At 49.8% G+C, this 20575-nt stretch overlaps 1 protein-coding gene across 1 annotated transcript in view; it reads right to left on the bottom strand.

Moving 5' to 3' along the window:
• The window catches only part of DNAH5 (dynein axonemal heavy chain 5), a 5853083-nt gene that overhangs the window by 3402550 nt on the left and 2429958 nt on the right, over positions 1-20575 (bottom strand). Inside the window, exon 30 of the mRNA XM_085606747.1 lies at positions 9660-9813. Coding sequence (XP_085462873.1) covers positions 9660-9813 — 154 coding nt within the window. The remainder of the gene's footprint in view (positions 1-9659; positions 9814-20575) is intronic.

Raw genomic sequence — 20575 nt, 5'->3', positions numbered from 1 at the left:
AGGAACCATTCACGGCAATCTTAGCATCCATGATTAACTCCATGTTCGAAAAAGGCTATTTCCCTAAAGATTGGAAATCAGCATCGATCCTTCCGCTCCTAAAAAAAACACAATTGGGCACTAATGATCCCAACAATTTTAGGCCCATATCTAGGCTCCCGCTGCCTGCTAAAATTGCGGGAAAAATAAGGAATACTCAACTCAGTAGTTTTTTGGAAGAAGGCCACGTGCCGGATCCCACTCAATATGGTTTTTGGGCAGGACACAGCACCGAATCGGCGCTCCTTAAATCTACTGAGGAGATTAAAGCCATATTGGACCAAGGAGGAAAAGCGGCTCTGATCATGTTGGATCTATCAGCGGCCTTTGAAACGGTCCATCACGGGCTACTGATGGACCGTCTATATGAAATTGGAGTCAAAGGAACAGCCTGGAATCTTATTAAATCGTTTTTGGATGATAGAGTACAAACGGTTACATTGGGAGATTTCTCCGCCAAACCCTTCTCCTTTCCCTGTGGGGTTCCACAGGGTTCATCCATTAGTCCAACACTTTTTAATATTTACAGAAAACAGTTGGTCCCTCTGGTAGAATCCTTTGGGTTCTACCTTACCTCTTACGCAGATGATACCCAGATTGTGGTGTCTCTGCTCCTGGGGGAACACCAGAATACTATATCTGGGTTTAAGGACTGTATGACGGCGGTTGGTAATTGGATGGCCCAAAATTGCCTTAAGTTGAATTCCAAAAAAACTGAGGTGGTCCTTTTCGGTAATGATTTAAATCTCTGGACCCCAGAATGGTGGCCAGATTCATTGGGACCACTTCCGTCGCCCAGTAGGAAAGTAAAAAACTTAGGTATTTTGATAAATAACCAGCTGTCCTATAAAGAACAAGTTAATGCGGTAGTTTCTGCTACCTCATATACTTTGAGGTCATGTAAAAAAATCCTGCCCCTGCTTCCCAAAGAGAGTGAAAGAATAGTGGTCTCAGCCCTGGCCTTATCAAAATTGAACTATTACAATAGCCTTTATCTAAATATTCAGGAAGGGCTGTTAAAAAAACTCCAATTATTGCAAAATGCAGCCACTCGACTTATCTCAGGGATTCCAAAATATGCCGCAATCTCGTCTGAAATCAAAAAACTTCACTGGCTTCCAGTGAAAAAACGAATACTGTTTAAAGCCATGTGTGTCGTGCACAGGTCCCTTCAAGGCAAGGGGCCTACCTACTTGACTAAGCACATTCGATGGTATGCGCCCAAAAGAATGTTACGTTCTTCTGAGGCAAAATTGGCCTCAATCCCTTTGGTAAAAAAAGCTAATTGGGCAGGACGAAGCTTTTTAGTTGGAACAACTAAGGCTTGGAATACTCTTGCACGATACCTTAGAGACACCTCAAATCACCTGAGTTTTAGGAAGGCACTGAAAACCTGGCTATTCGCGCTCTATTGGTACTGTTCTTATCCAACTCAATCTAAGGAGGGACTTCCTACTATAGCGCCAGGACACCTGCGGGTAACAGTTGCGCTCTATACATTTTTATAACATAACATAACATATTTAACACAGTGAAAAGATTTAACGCCTAAAAGAATTAAACACAAAGCATTATGCTTTCATCTAGAATGAGAGAGAGAAACATCTAAACATGTAGTGTCTGAATTGCACAACGTGAAACCAGGAAACCATGCATCAATGCTGGCTTCTTCTTGTCCACATTGTGTTTTCCTAGGCAATAGCTTTTTTCGCAGTGCCTCCATTTCCTTCATCATAACATGGCAGCTCCTTGAAATACATCAGTTTGGGGTGTGCGCTGCATAAAAACAGAAGGCTGTAATGTTTCTCAAACTAAAGTTATACTCTTAAGCCACACAAAACACAGCTGACTTTCCTCTTGGTTCACTAATAGCATTGTTGTCGGGGCTGTGGTGGTGGGGGGGCATAAATGTTTCTCAACCAATAAGGATTTATAAAGCACAGCTAAACACTCGATAGGCTATCTAGGTGCTGATTTCATGAGCTCATTATTAGAATTTATCACTTCTAACAAGTGCCACTCAATGCAGTGGTATTGTTTAATACACTATTCTAAAACACTTTAATGTTGTCACACCGTCTTGTAAAACAGTCTTTGTCCTCCTGTACACCCCCTCCTTTTATTACCAGTATTTCATTACATAGGGGAACTAACTTCCATAAGGTTTTCATCAGCCTTGCCCCTTCATTTCTCTCATTTATTTCACAGGCCTTTCATTTCTTGTCTCCCCCTCCATCTTTCTCCAGCCCCCCTTCTCATTGGTAGGCAGATGAGTTTATTGCATTTATCAAATCAGATTACAATAAATGTTCACTTCTAAAATAAGAGATACAAATGCACCTAAAATCATCACTTTTTTTTTTTGAAAAACCTTTATTGCACATAAAAATCAATACAAACATGGGCCTACAACCACCAGGGCCGGCCGCTAATATGTACATGGTCAACAACATCAAGGAAACAATGGGCCCCCTGGGGCTCAGCCGAATTGACAAAATATTGGGTGCACCTCAGAAGTTATCCGGATACATAAATTTTAGAAATACAAACAAAAAGAAAAAATAATAACACCAAAAGACAAGGCGGAAACCATCGAAAAAGAGGCGTCTAACCACGGCTGGGGGACCACACAGTACCAACTCCACCCTCGGGTGGTCAATGAGGATGATCAAGGGGGAGGTGGGGGGGACGGGAGAGCCATAACCATCTACAGGTGAAATACAATAGTCCGGGAACCTCAGGATCAGGGGGACAAGGCAGCATCAGATGAGTCCACGAGGGGGGGTGTGCAGATGTTCCCACGGTACGCGTTCCACTGGCCCCAAATTCTACCCCATGCCCCTGGCTTACCCCGGGCCACATACACAGTCTTCTCTCTGCACATGCACCAGTCCATGTTCTTCTTCCATACTGACACGGTGGGAGGCCGCCGGGAACCCCAAAGCTGTGCGATGTCCCTCTTAGCAACCATGTTCCCAAGGGCCGCCCACCGAGTCTGAGCCGCATTATAATCGTTAGGCTCCCACACGTTCAGCACACATCGGCGAACCTCAGGCAACAGGGCGACCCCAGTGACACATTCCATGACAGCATGCACCCGGCGCCAATACTCCGCAACCTTACGGCACTCCCAGAGAACATGGAGAAAAGTGGCGCTGAGCCCACAGCCGCGCCTACAGAGCCCGTCTTCAGAGAAACCCATCAGAACTAAACGAGGGCCCGTCACGTAGACACGATGGAGAATTTTAAGCTGGACAAGACGGAGACGCGCGGGTATGGCCACCTCCTTAGGGGAGGACAGCGCAGACTGCCAGTCCTCGTCGTCCAGTTCCACCCCATCCCCGATCCATGCCTCCCGCAGACGCACGAGGAGATCCGCCCGAATGTTTATTAGTTTTTTATAGATAAGGGAAATAGTACTGTCGGGCAAGTGACCGTCGAGTATGCGGTCCTCGAGTGGCGAAGACACAGGGACTACAGTCCCCGCCCCGATGGCCGAGAGCAAAGCGTGGCGAACCTGAACGTAGCGAAAGAACTCCCTCTCACTTAATTCGTACTCACTCTGCAGCGCAGCGAAGGATTTAACCGCACCCTTCACCCAAATGTCACCCACTCTGCTGATGCCAATCGTGTCCCAACGCTCGAATCCCTTCGTCGTCCAGAGGCTTCCCAATCTTTCAGACGCAAACAAGGGGGTCGCGCCCGTCAAGCGATCATTCCAGCCCATGGCCACGTTCGCAGCCTTCCACAAGCGTACTGCAATCTTAGTGGGACCGGTTCAGGTCCTCCCAGTCGATCGAGAGTAAAGCGCTCTGTTAAAGTTGCCGCCAGGCAACAAAAATCTATCCATGTCGAAAGCCGGATTCGGACCAGGTGAGTACGTTGCATGATTAATAGCAGATAGCTGGGAAGCCCAGTAGTACCTCCTGATGTCCGGGAGCGCAATGCCCCCGTCATACCAGGGGAGAGTCAGTTTTGCAAGAGCAATACGTGCACGACCGCCCCAGACAAGTCTCCTCTGTAAGCTCTCTACTTCCCGGAAGTAGGCCGCCGGAATAACATCAAAGGAGTTCTGAAGTGCGTAAAGAAATCGGGGAAGGGACATCATTTTAAAAAGTGCCGCACGACCGAGGGGAGACAAGGGAAGCTTACGCCAGCGGGCCACGTCTAACCTCAATCTCCGAAGTGGAGAGAGGAGATTATGCTCGTAGCGGACAGCAGGATCCAATGAGACGTACACCCCCAGGTACGTAAAGCCGGAGCTGGACGCCTTAATGGGAAAACGAGAGGGCAAGAGAGGAAAGCCACCGGATATAGCATAGACACAAGATTTGGACCAGTTAATGATCAAACCAGAGTTCTTGCCGAAGGAAGTGAGGATGTCAAAGAGCACATTGAGTGACCTACGTGGTGAGGTGAGGTACAAGAGAATGTCGTCCGCGTACAACGAAACACGATCCTCGAAGCCAGGGGCCCACTGGATCCCTCTTATCGACGGTTCCCAACGGAGCCAAGCAGCGAGCGGTTCCAAAGCTAACGCGAAGAGCAGGGGAGACAACGGACACCCCTGCCTAGTGCCCCTCCCAAGAACGAAGGGCCGGGAAACCCTCCCGTTAACAACCACCTGTGCCAGCGGGGCAGCGTATAAGAGTTTAACCCAATTAATAAATCCCGCCCCGAAGCCAAACTTTGCCAGGGCAGCCCAAAGATACGGCCATTCTATTGTATCAAAGGCCATCGTGGCGTCCAAGGAAACCAAGATGGCCGACTCTGAAAGATACTCCGCCCTTGCAAGTACGCCATGTAGGCGCCGCAAGTCAAGGGCCGTATTCCGGTGCGGGATAAAACCGGATTGGTCCGTATGCACCAGATCACAAATAACAGTAAGCAGGCGGTTCGCAAGAACCTTGGCGAGGATTTTCGGCTCCGCGTTCAGCAGAGAAATAGGCCTATACGAGGCGCTACGGTCCCGAGGTTTACCGTCCTTGGGAATCACGACTATAGTGGCCAGGCGTTGGTCATCAGGGAGAGAGCCGATTTCAAGCGACTCCGAGAACATACGACGGAGAAATGGCGCATGTTTATCCGGTTGCAGTTTATAGAGTTCAATCGGGAGTCCGTTGGGGCCCATAGCCCTGCCTGAGCGAAGGGAACGGATCGCGGCTGCAATCTCGTCAACCGAAAGCGGGGCATCCATCTGCTCACGCTCCTCCACCGACAAGCAGGGCAAAGCAATATCCTTCAACAAGTGGCGAGAGTCAGCCTCATCTCTAGTAGACACCGGGGAGTACACAGCACAGAAGTAGTCCGCAAAACACTCCACAATCTCACCAGGATCAGTCACACTCACTCCCTCCGACGTCTGAAGCACGGGGACCACTCGATTCACTCTCTCCTTCTTATCAAGCCAAGCAATCAATTTACCTGCCTTATCCCCAGCATCATACAGTCTACCCTGCTGCTCCCTATACATTGTCCGAGCAGCATCCGTAACAAGGGACTTATATTCGAACTGCTTCAGGTTGAGGGCGTGGAGCCCGTCCTGAGTGACACCCGTCTCCAAGGCGGCCTCCAACCCCGATATCTCAGCCTCCAACGCAACCACCTCCCCGTTCTTAGCTTTCTTGGCCTCCACGATCAGGGATAGGGCATGTCCTCGGAGGACCGTTTTGAAGGCCTCCCACAGGGACACCGAGGACAAGACGGACCCCTCATTCTCCAGAAAATACTGATCAAGCGACTTAATGAGACCCTTGCGAATCTTGGGGTCACGCAAGTACCAGGGGTTAATGGGGGCGATCCGCCCGGCGGATCGCATCCCGGTATCGAAGAGGAGCCACAATGGGGAATGATCGGAAATGCCCCGGGCCAGGTGCTTAACCTCCCGGACCCGGGTGGTCTGGGCTGCGGGCATTAGAAAATAATCTAGTCTGGAGAGACTCCCGTGGGCCCCGGAGTGGAATGTGTACTGACTCTGTGTCGGATGTATCAACCTCCAGCAGTCCACCAGACCGAAAGTGTCCAAGAACCCGCCGAGCCACTCCTGGGCGGCCGAGAGGGCCCTGGGAGGGTAACGATCCAACTCGCCAGAAATCACGGAGTTAAAATCCCCACCCACAATCAGGAGACTATCAGGAAGTGCAAGTAACATGCGACCCACATCAGAGAAAGTGGAGGTCTGGAGGCCCGGGGGAACATAGACCGAAACCAATGAAAGAGTTTGCCCCTCCCACCGCCCAGTCAAAGACGCATAGCACCCTCTATCATCAAGAGTAACTTTGTCAATCTCAAGCGGGAGGGAGGAGCGCAGCAAGATGCCCACCCCTCTGGAGCCAGTGGTGAAGCCAGAGTGTGCGACCAGTCGGTAGCCCCCCCTGGTCATAGCATGACATACATTTCCCACCAAGTGCGTCTCCTGAAGAAATACCACATCAGGGGCCAATCGACGCAGATATTGCAACACAACCCCACGTTTGATACGGTCCCCCAATCCGTTGACGTTCCAAGACATCAGTTTCACCCCGTCCCCCCCCCATCCCAACACAAGAAGCTGGAGTCCCCGGGCACGCAGCCAGACACCTGAAACTGAAAGAAAACAATAACACCGCCTTGAAAAGAAAAAACACACAACCCATCCACCACTGCCACCCTCCCACCCCCACACCATTGCCACCCCCCCCCACCCTGCACCCCTGCGGACTATACAGCCCCCCCAACTTGCAGTGTGCCTGTCGCCCTAACAACCCCATGCTACAAGAAGACCCTAGAGGAGGAAAGGGACCCGTCCCCACCCGCACCCAGACGAATCATTAATAGGCAAAATATACAATTGAAGTAGAACCTGGCTGAGCACAGAAGGAAATGTCAAAGTAAAGGGCGAAGAATTATTCCTGCAGAGGCCCACTGCCCTCGGCACCGCCAGTACGCCCAGTTCGGTCTCCCGGTTCCGGCAGGGAATCCAACCAGTCACTCACTGTGTCGGGGCGTTCAAAAAAGAGAGTCCGATCTTCATATTCCACACGAAGCCTGGCAGGGAAAAGCATAGAGTATTTGATGTCCAGATCTCGAAGACGGCGCTTCACCCCCTGAAAGCTCATTCTCTGTTTCTGAACGAGTTGGGTGAAGTCCGGGAAGAGGTTGACGGAGGAATTCTCATACTTAACTGGGCCGTGCACCCTCGAGGCCTGCAAGATCGCATCCCGGTCTCTGTAATGAAAAAGTTTTGCAATGATAGGCCTCGGGGGAGCGCCTGGTCGAGGCCTACCGCCCGGGACACGATGGGCACGCTCCACGGCGAAGAATTTGCTCAGGCCTGAAGGAGCAAGATGATTGAGGATGAGATCCTCGACCATAAGGTCAACCGGACGATTGTTGGAAGTCTCCGGTACACCTATGACACGGATATTGTTGCGTCGTGCCCGTCCTTCGAAATCCTCCAGCCGCCGGGACATCGCGTCGTTTGCAGACTTTAGATCGCCAAGAGTTGCCTGGAGGTCTGATACATCTGTGACAAGAGTGGACGTCCTCAAGTCCAACGATTGAACCCTCTCGTTAGTCTTAGAGAGATCCGCCCGGATTAACGTAACATCAATGGCAACCGTGTCAATTTTACGGGCCAGAGCCTCGTACTGCTGGGCGATGGTCTCCCTTATGCCGTTGATGGCACCCATAACGTCCTGCAGCGACAATTCCGTGGAGACGGACGGACCCCCACCTGAGTCCTCCGTGACGGCACCCGCCGGCCCGGGGGTCCCTTTACCCTGGGTATAGCGATCCATGATATTACTCTGGACTGGTCCTCCACGCAGGGATGTCTTGGTCTTCCGTTTCTCGGGATCCCCCTTGCCCCCCATGTTGGGCGATGCTTACCGGTGGGGTCCGCCCGGACCGATAGCAAATGGGCACCAGCAGATCAGACACAGACTGTCCGGGAGCCCGCTCAGGAGAGTTGAGAAAAAGGGGGCACAAGTCAGTCCGGTACCAAAGCCGGAGGACGCCCCAGCCGTGCGAAGTAGCTCCTCGATCAGGACAAGCAGAAGTGCAAAAGCGAAACTGAAAGTGGGTGCGCGGTCATTGGCAAGGCTCCGATGCCGTTGTTGTTCAACTACTCCCCGGCCCCACGGTTCACCAAAGCACCGGGCACAGCTTCCAGGTGGGCCTCCAAAATACAAGACGCTGTATTTCAGGTCGCCCCGGTCCGATTTTCGTTCTGAGAAGAGTTATGGATTCAGCCAAGGTTCATCTTCCAGAATCTGTCCACAAATCCAGGATAGTGTCAGGATAAGTTGCGAGGAGCGGCAAGGGTCCGTGGAGCCCTGTGCTCACGCGACCATCTTGGATGCGCGTGAAGCTCCTCCCCAGGTGTAAAAAAATCATCACTTTTGATACAATTTATAAGCAACTGATCGTTAAAAACAAGATGCACATAAAATATTTTGAGCAAAATACTTAAGCGTGGTCTGCGAATTTCGTTAAAGCACTAATAAAACATGGGAGTTGGTTATAAAAACAGTGATTGATGGCTTTATCTAGTAGATTGTGTACTTGCCTCATTGAAAAATCTTCAGAGATGTTGTTTGCGTAGACTTAATAAGTTAGGACAGATACAGGTATGTTCTATACTTTCCGACTTATAGCCACATTAACGACATGAACCATTCTGCTTAAAATATCTTTTTACCAGCGGTTTCAGTTTACAGCGAGGTAGGGCCAATAGGTCCCGCCTTTGGGGCCTTATAAGTGTTTAACCATGCAACAGTTAATGTTGTTGCACCAAGGATATTGTGCTGCATAACTAAATACTTATAAGGTCCCAAAAGCGAGACCTATTGGCTATGCCAATGCTTGTTATTTACTTATTTCCTTTTCATATTTTTAACCTTTTATTCCAGAGGCTGCACTTTGGAATAGAAAAATGACAGAAAAAGACGACATTTCTAGCAAAAGTGTTTTTCTTTTTTGGATCCATTCCACAGGGGACAAAATAAACGAAAGGAGGAAAGAGAGTGTGAGAAACGTTTCTTGAAGTCACGGTTTTCAGTAAGTGAGGAGCTGCTAGACCGAAAGAAAGGGAATAGGGGGGAGCTGCCACCGGCAGAGCAGAGGTGGACACTGTTGTTGTATTATCAGGCAAGAGTCCTTTTCCTTCTCTGCCCGCCCCGCCCATCCTCGAACGCCCATGAACGCTGAGCCTTATCTATAGGCCTTGGCTATTTCTGCCGTCCTGGGACGTATGTTCAAAATAAAAAAGTAGGGGAACGGAATGTATGGAATTAAAGAAGTAGGGGCACGCCGTGTCCTGCCGAACCCACCCACTTGACCTCTGCATGAGAATGGTGCCACAATGAGGCTCTCTAGATAGGTCTATTTGAGGAAAAGCTATGAAATTAAGGATTATCAACCAGGAATTATCCAGGACTCACCCCTGGGGTTTTCACTGGCAGCCACAATACACAGGACGAGAAAGCAAAAGACACACAGATGATGGACGGAATGCAGAGCAAAATCAAACATTCACCCCCAGTCAAGAGATCTGGGTTAAATCACAGGAAGCTGTCAGGTAGGTCTGAAAGGCTGCACACCAGCATTTGGAAATCTGAGAAAGAGATGCTTGTATTAACCTTAGGAAGCTGCTTTGCAATGTCCCCGCCCACAAAGACCGCCTCCAAGTAAATCCACAGATTTTGGACACTCATCCAATTCTCAATGATATCTGTAGTGTTCGAAAGAGACTGCACCCAGTTTTGGATCTTGGCCTTAAATGGTGTGTTGTATCTGAAATAAATAAAAACAAATCATTGGCACGTAAAAACTGCATTCCATATTCGGTTTAATTTTCAAAAGAGGTAAATGCAATTAATACCAAGCAAATCGTACAAGTAATTGAAATTTAAACGCCCTTTCTACTTGATTCAAAACCTGTAAAGCATTGGAAATACGGTTTCTATTTATGAAGAAATAATGTTGTTCCACACATGAAATATAGTGCAGATTGGAAATCCTCAATAGTAGCTTGAGGTCGTATCTCAGAGCTGTCCAACGAAGGTCCAGGAGGGCCGTATCCAGACAAGATGGTTAGGCTATACAAATGAGATACTTTTACCAAGAAAGCATCCTATGGGAACTCATTTATATGGACAAATAATATCATAACTATGCATAGATCCAGACGTCCTCAGTCTGCGATGGTGGCTGCTAATCTATTGCAATTTATCAAGTCAAGTGGTCAGAACTCCTCATTTAGGTCAATCCTGCGATTGTTGTGGTTGTTAAAGACCTTCAAATTAAAAAACATATTTTTACACCTAATAGGCAAATGAAAGTCTTGACAGGCACCGTTTTACTTAGATCTGCCTCACAGGAATTTCCCACTGTAAAGATCAACATCAAAAGCTAAACATATTTTATTCTGGTTTCAAACTGAATACTTTCTTGCAGGAATCAGATAGGCAGCATTTGCACCTACCTAGGTAAGACTGACACTATGCTCTATAGGTAAACTCAGTTAATCAATGTTGATATTTTTGATTGCCAAGCCTCTTGGTTTCAAACAAAATTTGATCTTTCCTAATTAAAAGGGGTTCAAATGCATAAGGTCAAAATATACAAGCGTTTCTTTCATCTGCTCAAGTCATGTGGGTCAAGGGCAAATATATTCCAAGCCTAAATGACAGGGAAAGGAAATCCTTAAGGAAAAGGGGCTTCTCACTTATCCAACCAGTCTGGCTAAGAACAGATTGGGATACAAATACCAATCAAAGGTGAGAGAATCCACTTATTATTCAAGTATCTCATCCCAAATTCACCACAAGGATAATCCCTTTAGGTTATGAAAGGACTCTCACCCACTAGAACTTGGTAATGGCATGCTTCATCATCGAGTCCTCACCCAGGCACCTAATAAGTCCAGGTGGGCTCAACCTTCAGATGGAGGGATGTCTTATCGATGTTGTGGGATTAGTAACTGAGAATTTTAAAAAACACATTAGGAGGGCTAAAAATACATCCTACCTTGCTTTGCCAAGTAAACAGTGATGATTCTGGTAGCCCACCCTGAATAAAATCATCACTGTTGACTTTCCCAATAGTGGAAACCTTTGACTTTGGCTCGGAATGGATTTATCTATGCCCCCCACTATACCCAAGGGCGGAAGAGACATTTTATTCAAACCTTGAAGGCTAAGACTCCCATGCCATGTAACCATTTACCTCTTCCCGCCTTGGACAAAGGTGAGTCTTTTTTTTTAAAAAAACACCTGCAGCCCATAAAGACAGGCGAGTACATAGTGTCTCCTGCCTCCTCACAGGAAATGGAAGTGCCTAGTGGCATGTAACAAACATTTAAAAACACAATACATATCAAAGGGTGCGCATAACAGGCCCATATAGCTACCAGCAGTCATAACAGCAACTTCATGCGCCGTAGATTGTGGCGTAAGCGGTGACTTTGAACAAGGCAATTATAACATGACTGGGAGGGTACAAGAAGATGGCAATCTTCCCATCAACAATAATAGGAAAACTAACGTTTATAGAGAGATAAGTTTTGCTACGGGCTGTAAATCCTCAGACTTAAGAGTTCATTTGAAGAAGGATAGTGTTTCATTCCATCAGCTCTACAGGCTTTCGCTGGCATTAGGGCAGCATAGCATCGAGGTTTCCCTTGCTTGTGCCCACCGTGGAGAGCTCAAATTTCCATTTAAATATATCATGTGCTTGTGAGGGCTTCCAGTTAACTGAGATTGCACAACTGGCTATGTTCAATGCCAGATCCAAAAATGTACAAACCTTTTTGGCATGTTTAAGACGTGGCACTAAGCCCAACAGGGTCTATCAAATGACCTTTATTCCTCCACGTCAAGAGTAAGTCTGTCACTGTGGACCAATTCCGACCAATGATTGTGCAGTACCACACCATGTGTATGAATGTAGCGCCTGGGCTAGAGCATTTCGGGCAAACGTCCGGTATTACAGGATACATTTTATGTAGTTTGACAAGGGATAATAATGTAAGATGAAGATAGCTGAATTGCAAGAACTACAGTGGGAATTCCAAAAGACCCCTCCCACATAGTACTTTCAGCCATTCTCCACCAGTGAGTGTTATTGCAAGGTCAGAATCCAATCCAGCCACAAGATTAGATAGTGAAACCAGCTAGCAAATCTGAGGGTTTTGTAAAGGTGGGAAATCATATGTTGTGCCCTGTTCCAGGTTAAAAGAATCTGTAGTGTGTGGTTAGAGTTGGGTTCTTCTTCAGAAGGCCCCCAAATTAATCTTATAACTCGGGTCAGGGAGGTATGAGTTAAAAATTGACCGGTGGGTACTAGTTGCTGCAGTTAGCGCTCTAGCGTCTGACGCTAGAGCGCGGGTGACAACCACGTTATGCGTACGCCGCGACGGTGGCGTACGCCTGTAGTTAAATAAAGGGGGCGCGGCCGGCAACGGCAGTTGCGCCGACACCACCACACTGTGTCCAGTCTCCTTCATTCACGGCGCGTCCCGCTAGGCCAGTAAGGCCGTAACACTGGCGACGAAGGTACGCACCTCCGCGTGCAACGCTGTGTCCCGCACTTCAGCCCGCGGCAGCCCCGCGCACGTGGTGCCGCCTCCCCTGACTGCCGTGACCTCGCCTCGAGAACCGGAGCTCCGACGGACCTTGCGACCTCGCTCCTCGGAGGTGAGCACACGTGTGCACCCAACACTGCTGGCTGTTATCGGCGGATGAACATTCCCGCCCTGTCTCAAGTACCTCTGCTGATTGCTGCAACCACCCTCTATCCTGCATATCAGGGTGTAAACTTCGGCTGTGCTGCCTTTCCCTGGCCCTCACCTGCTGACACGTGCCCTGTGGTGTTCCTCTCCGCGCACCTCCCGGTGCCAGCGCCCACCAGACCAGTCGCTCTCCCTGAGTCATGGGGGACGACGAGCGCCCAACGCCTGCTGTGCCCCTCCACCCACCGTCTGGGGTTCTACCGCCCTTCAGTGAGACCGCTGACCCTGCCACTGCCGCCCCACACTGGCAGACGTGGATTGGCCGGCTGAACAATTATTTCATCGGCACGAGAGAGACAGATGGGGCGGTGAAGCGGTCGTTGCTGCTACACTACGCTGGGGAAGAGGTCTATCTACTTTTCAAACACCTCCCCAACACAGGGAGGGCGGACGACTACGATGCGGCAGTGGCGGCCCTCAACACGCATTTCGACCCCCAGATGAACCCCGATTTTGAACACTTTAAGCTGCGTCAAGCAAGGCAAAGGGAAGGGGAATCGGTAGACGCATTCCACGCACGCCTGAGAGTGCTGGCGGACACACACTTGGTCGGAGACAGGGCCAAGGAAGAGATCAGAGCTCAGTTGATCTGTGGCATCCGGAGCTAGAAGCTGAGGAGCCTCATTCTTCGCCAACCGAACATCCCGATGGCGGACATCCTAGTGCTCGCACGGTCCCATGACCTGTCCGACGCTCGGGCGGAAGAGATGGAACAAGCGTTCACACGAGGCGCAGGGCCCGGAGCGATGGTCAAGACAGAAAGGGCAGACGCAGTGCAGGCGCACGAGAAGGCTCCCCGACCCACCGCCAGGAAAACTGTCCCGGCCCAGTGTGGGTACTGCGGGTATGATGAACACCCAGGCAGGTAATGCCCGGCGAAAGGGAAGACGTGCACCAACTGTGGCACGGTGAATCACTTCGAATCTGTCTGCCGGAAAAAGACCACAAGGAGAGACCAGAGGGGAAAGAGGCCCGCAAGAAACATGGTGAGACAACTGTCACAGCTATCCCTGTCTTCCCACACCGACACGAGCCACCGACAGGCGCAAGCCCTGCGAGATGATGACTCCGGATCTGATGATGAGGGGGAGACATCTAATCTCGTTCACCAAGGCCCTCAAAAGCGCAAGGAGACCACAGCCTCGGTGTGACATCATGGTCGCAGGGTCCAGAGTAAACGCGGTAATCGACACTGGCGCATCAGTTAACGTTATGGGAGTGCAACAATATAACCGCCTCCGTCCAAAACCAGAGCTCAGGCGGTCAAAGGCCCAGATCTACGCCTATGGAAGTGATGTGCCCCTGCCCCTCGCAGGAAAAATGACAGTCCCGGTGAGGACAGAAGACACGGAGATAACGATCGACATACATATCATTGATCAGGAGGTGGATACGCTCCTGAGCGGTCATGCCACCGAAGACTTAGGGCTGTTAGCCTTCCTCCGCAAGGTACAAGACACCCAAACGACTAACCTGCTGGACCAATTCCCGGAGTTGTTCACTGGCCTCGGGAACATCAAAAGGCCGCCAGTCAAACTCCACATCGACCGTTCGATTACGCCCACAGCGCTGAAGCACAGACGGATCCCGTTTCACCTGCGCCCACTGGTGGCTGAAAAAACTGGAAGAACAAGGGGTCATAGAAGCGGTGACTGGACCCACCCCGTGGGTATCCCCAATGGTGATAGCGGAGAAGCCCCGCCAACCAGGCAAAATCCGCGTGTGCATTGATATGAGGCTGCCTAACAAGGCCATCAGGAGGGAGAGACACATCACGCCCACCATGGATGATATAATTGCTGACCTCAATGGGGCCCGGTGATTTTCCAAGCTAGACTTAAACGCGGGCTACCACCAGCTGACACTAGCCGAGGAAACTAGATATATCACCACGTTCAGCACACATCTGGGGCTGCGAAGATACCGACGCCTCAACTTTGGAATCTCGTCGGCGTCGGAAATCTTCCAGAACACCGTCCGAGACATATTGCAAGGCCTGCCTGGAGTATTGAACGTCAGTGACGATATATTGATCCACTCCACAATGGTGGATGAGCATTATCGGCGGGTCCGAGCCACACTAACACGGCTCAAGGAGTACGGGGTCACACTGCACCGCGACAAGTGCCAGTTCTTCCAGCAACGGATCGAATTCTTTGGATACACATTCACCAACCAGGGTATCCAGGTGGACCCAAGAAAATCCCAGGCCATCAAAGATGCCCCAGCGCCAGCATCCGCCTCTGAAGTACGCAGTTTCCTTGGAATGGCCACCTACTGCGGGCGTTTCATCCCAAATCTGGCTACGATCGCTGAGCCACTCAGGCGCCTCACGAAGAACGACGCCCTATGGCAGTGGGGCCACCGGGAAGAAGACGCGTTTCGGGCCATCAAAACGGCGCTGCTGGACCAGGCCACACTAGTCTACTTCGACCCAACAAGGAAGACCGAGCTCCTCGTCGACGCCAGCCCGGTAGGGCTGGGGGCAGTTCTCACCCAGGAGCAAGAACCCGGGAGATGGGCGACCCTAGCATACGCCAGCAAGGCGCTCAAAGCTACAGAACAGAGGTACTCTCAAATTGAACGAGAAGCCCTGGCCACACGATGGGGCTGTCGACACTTCCACCTGTACGTCTGCGGGCACCCGTTCACGGTCGTGACAGACCACCAGCCGCTAGTTCCCCTTTTCAAGGGGACCGCTCCTCACCCCCCACCGAGGATCGAGAGGTGGGCCATCGGGCTGCAGCAATACCTGATGGACGTAACATATCGGCCCGGCGCCAAGAATCCGGCGGATTTCCTGTCAAGGCACCCCGAGAAGAGCGAGCCCACCACTACCGGAAAGGGAGATGAGGATGACGCCTAGGCGCACCTCGACCTCCTGGCCGCCCTGACGTGCCCCCAGGTGTTGACGATCCAGGAGATCCTACAAGCAGCCGAGTGTGACAACGTGATGGCCAGGACCCGAGGAGCCATCCAAAAGGGATTGTGGGCCGACTTCATACAGTCCGCCAACTCGTGGACAGATGACGAGAGGAGAGACTTGCAACAAATCTGGCGGATACGGAACGAGCTCAGTGCAACCAGAGACGGGATCGTTCTGAGAGGGTCCAGGATCGTCATGCCAACAGCACTGCGCCGCCAGGCCACGATCATCGCCCACAAGGGTCATCAAGGGACCGAGAAAATGAAGGCCCGAATGAGGGCGAAGATATGGTTCCCGGGGATGGACAGCCTGGTAGAAGACGTGGTGAAGAGCTGCCAGGCCTGCCAGGTGACGAGCGGCCCCGAACCTCCGGCTCCCATCGTGACGGAGGAACCTGGGACTCACCCGTGGGACAAGGTCAGCATAGACTTCGGAAGTCTCCCGGACGGGAGAGTGACAATGGTCATCATCGATAACTTCTCCAAGTATCCCCTGGTGGAGGCGTTACCATCTACAGCATTCACCTTTGTAGGACCCGCTCTGGAGAAGACTTTCAATATGTTTGGGCGCCCCTCAGAACTGAAGAGCGACAATGGCCCGCCATTCCAAGGCCATGAGTTCCGGGAGTTCCTCAGAATCCAAGGCATAACACACCGGCGTATCACCCCTCAGTGGCCGCAGGCCAATGGCGAGGCCGAACGCTTCATGCGGACATTGAATAAAGTGGTGCGAATAGCCGGGGTCGAACATCAAGACCCGGAACGGGAAATCCAACGATTCCTAGGGGAATATCGGAGCACACCACACTGCGCCACCAAACAAGCGCCCTGGACTCTCATGCTGAGGGGGGCGCGACGCGACGGTCTGCCTACAGCCCCGGGGTGGGCCCCTCCACCTTTTGAAGCAGAACAGGCATTCCAACGAAGAGTGCACCGGAACCAGCAAGTGAGCCGGTCAAGAGGCAGTCGAGAACGCGACATAAGGCCTGGAGACAATGTCCTCGTGAGAGCCAGAAGACCTGGAGGGAAATTCAAGCCGCGGTACGAGCCCGGGAGCTGGACAGTGGAACATAGACGGGGTACCATGGTGACCGCAAAGAGGGGAACGGAGTCAACCACACGGAACATCTCGTGGTTCAAGCGGATTCCTGAGGCCACCGAACACCACCATGGAAGGGCTAACGAAGAGGAAGAAGGTGCCCCGATCCCGATCCTGGGCCACCCGCTGACCCCCGTCAGACAGGAGGTAGCGCAAGAGCCGGGTCACCCGACCCCTGAAGGCGGGGAGGCGACAGATGACCACCTATCCAGTACCAACACCCGAGCCACCGCAAGGTATGGACTGAGGGGAAACCCCCCGCCGAGCAGCCGCCTCAGAGACTTTGCCTGCCAAGTAAGTGAGTGACTGTCGGGGACTATGGTTACCTTTGTTATCCAAGTTGGAGAGGGATGTTGCAGTTAGCGCTCTAGCGTCCGACGCTAGAGCGCTGGGTGACAACCACGTTATGCGTACGCCGCGACGGTGGCGTACGCCTGTAGTTAAATAAAGGGGGCGCGGCCGGCAACGGCAGTTGCGCCGACACCACCACACTGTGTCCAGTCTCCTTCATTCACGGCGCGTCCCGCTAGGCCAGTAAGGCCGTAACACTAGTGTCTCAAAGTTGTAGTTCTCTGAAGGTCACCAAATGACGGGAGTCACATAGCTGACCAATTTGAGTGACATCTGCATTGCCCCACATTGTGACATTGATTCCTTGGCTAAGGCGGTGCTCATCGCACTGCACCCATATAGGCAGTGCTGGTGCGTAGGGATGAAGTACCCTGACTCTCTGAAGTTATCCGCATTAATAGTGTTTGGCAGAAACCAACAAGCAGGATGTGCCACTGGGATGCAAGCACTTTTCCAAATAAGCGTTCCGCAATTGTGGTGTTCCCCAGGGAAGGGTTAACTCAGGGGAGTGGAGGGAGGCCCTGATGTCGTCACGTGACTTGGCAATTTCCTAAAGACTCCGGTTGATTCAATTGAAATTTCTGCACGTTAGCTATTTTACACCACTTAGACTGTGGAAGGCAAGCCAAAGCCCTACTCCTGCTTGCTTCCAATCTGCCGAGGAGAGCGTGGAGTTCTTAGATGTGGTTTGGACTTGTCCTGTGATTGCAAAGTACTGGGATGTTGTCTTCTGATACCTCATTTGAATCCTGGAGAGGTCCATCGACCCTTTACAATCTTGGGACTGCTGGAGGATGTGGGAGGGAGCAGTGGGGCAGAGCGGGCAATGTTTGGATTGGGTACTCTCATTGCCAAAATGGATACTGTTTTCTATATACGGTGGCTCCTATAATAGTTTCCTCCTCCTGAGTGGCATGATTTTGATTTGCAATTTGTATCGTGCTCAAATGCCATGCGGCATCTTGACGCTGCTTCTTGCAAAAGAATGATCCTGGGTATTTAGCGTTCTGCGACTAATTGTTAAAAAGCCAGGTTTAAAAATTTTTTTCTAAAAGACCAAAGATTGGGACTGTTTTTTAGATTTAAGGGGAGCATGTTCCAGAGTTTAGCTGTTCCTACAGTGATGGTGTCCCCAGCCCCCCCCCGTGCTCTCTTAGTTCTGGGGACCACCAAACGCTTGCCAGCAGAGGATCATAGACTCCTTGCTGGAGTGTGCCAGACAAATCAAGTTCTCAGATAGCCCGGGCCAATATTATGCAATGCTTAAAAGGCTAAATATAATGATTTAAATGTGATCCTTTTGTTGATTGGGAGCCAGTGCATTTTGTTCAGGCCCTGGGACACAGATTGGTACTTGGGGATTACCAGAAGAAGTAGAAACTAAAGTTTCTGCAAGTGTCTTTTTTGAATATATAGGAATAGCATATTTCCATAGTCCAATTTGGACAAGGCTAATAAAGTCAGGACTATCTTCTGGCGGTCTAGTAGAATGAAGGGGGATATCTTCCTAATCCTTTAAAATGAAAAAGACTGCCGAGATCAGGGCATTAATCTGATCTTCGAAGGTTAGTCTATCATCAAAGATAATTCCTAAATTCTTCTCCTTTTTCACAGGCAGCGGAAGGGAGCCCAGTTTGATCAGCCACCAGCTAAATGACCAAAAGGAGGTGTCATTGCCCAGGAGTAAAAACCTCTGTTTTACCAGAGTTTAGTTTTAGGCAATTGAGTTTCTTCCATTCATGTATCTGGGCCGTACAGGAACTAAAACGTTCTGCTGTTTATTTTAAGCTGCTGGATACTGAGACAAATAGCTGATAAACTTAGCCAGTGGCATGACAGAGATTAAAAAGGGTAGGGGTCAGCGATGAGCCCTGTGCACACCTCACGGCAGCCTGAATTGACCTGTTTTGATAATTTCATTGAATACTTTGGTCAAATGGTCACTTATAATTACTGGTGCGAGGTGCATTATTCTTGGGGGGCAGGCGTCTACAGGGGTACCTGAGTTAGTAGTAGGTACAAATTTTTTAACCTCCTCTAAATTCAGAGGAGAAAAGGTCTCCAATACTTTGTCAGAGGGAGGCACTTCAGGAACTAATGAGTAACACATTATCTGGTAGTGACAGGATCTAGCCGCAGATTCCCTACTTTAGAATCCTCCCCAAGCACGAGACTGGATCCAGAAACTTTTTTCCCACTGCACATTCGCGCACTAGTAGATGAGTCACATTGCTCCGCACCGACTTCGTCCACCAGATGTCACGTTGACGGAGTCAAGTCCACATAACTCCCTCACCTACTTGTTGACATCAGTTTCTTCTGTGAGCATTTTCATTACTCGATTCGCGGAACCACCTATAAAAGCTGTGGGTTTAACAGTGTGCCAAAAGCAAACAAAAGGCACCAAAGTGTCAAATAACTATTAAAGTCTTAACCATAATTCAGTATATGAATATCCTATCAACAATTTTGAGATGAAAGAGAACCCATATATGTAATAAACCTGGGTTCTTCCTCACCTTCTCTTTTGTTTGTTTTTTGTTTTTTTATTAAATGACCATAATAATTGAGACTCAAAAGGACTCAGTTCACAGAGTGAGGAGGATGGGCGGGTCTTTAAGAAATCTGCGGCTATATCTTGTCTCCACCAGATAATGTGTTACTGAAGGTGAGTAATTTGCTCATCTGATAGAGACATCTAGCTGCAGATTCCTTACTTTAGAATCAAATGCCAAAGCCATACCATCCCGGAGGAGCATCTGCAACTAATAATCATGAAAAGTCTCTTACTTAGAGCAACCCGGCCCATATTGAAAGAGAGGGAGAGGACCGGAAATGTATACTATCACAGGTGTGCAAATACACACCCTACCCAATAGAGTCCCCTAGAATGCGCCATAGGTCAATAAAGTTGCGTGACTCTTAAACCACGGGAATAATATTCCCATGTCAAAAAGAGAAGATCGAATTAATATCTCTTTTCACAATACCTGTGGACAGAACCGCAGTACAAAAAAGCTATAAGGCAATAAACACAAGGGAAAGATATCAGCCATGCCAATAAGAATTTAGCATAAACCACATGGTTATTTTTTTCAAATCCGGACTGCATGTTCAAACCTATGAACCCAGAACAACCAGTCCTGCCACTGACCCACACCTGTAAACTACCTATGGACAGGACTGCTCTGTAAAGAACATAGAGAAAATCCATCCTCTGTGGAGAAAAGAAATGTTCATATAGTATAAAAGTCAAGGACAACCTTAGCCCTCTATTGACATAGAAGCAATACTTTCATACAGGAAAGAACTAGAGATGTATAAGGACATCTAGAACATCCCATATATACAAAAATACAGATATAAATAGAGACATAGGAGCAAAATAT

Source organism: Triturus cristatus, chromosome 5_2, assembly GCF_964204655.1.
Source record: "Triturus cristatus chromosome 5_2, aTriCri1.1, whole genome shotgun sequence".
Lineage (NCBI taxonomy): Eukaryota > Metazoa > Chordata > Amphibia > Caudata > Salamandridae > Triturus > Triturus cristatus.
Note: the sequence above shows the minus strand (reverse complement) of the source record. Positions and strands in the feature narration are given on the sequence as shown.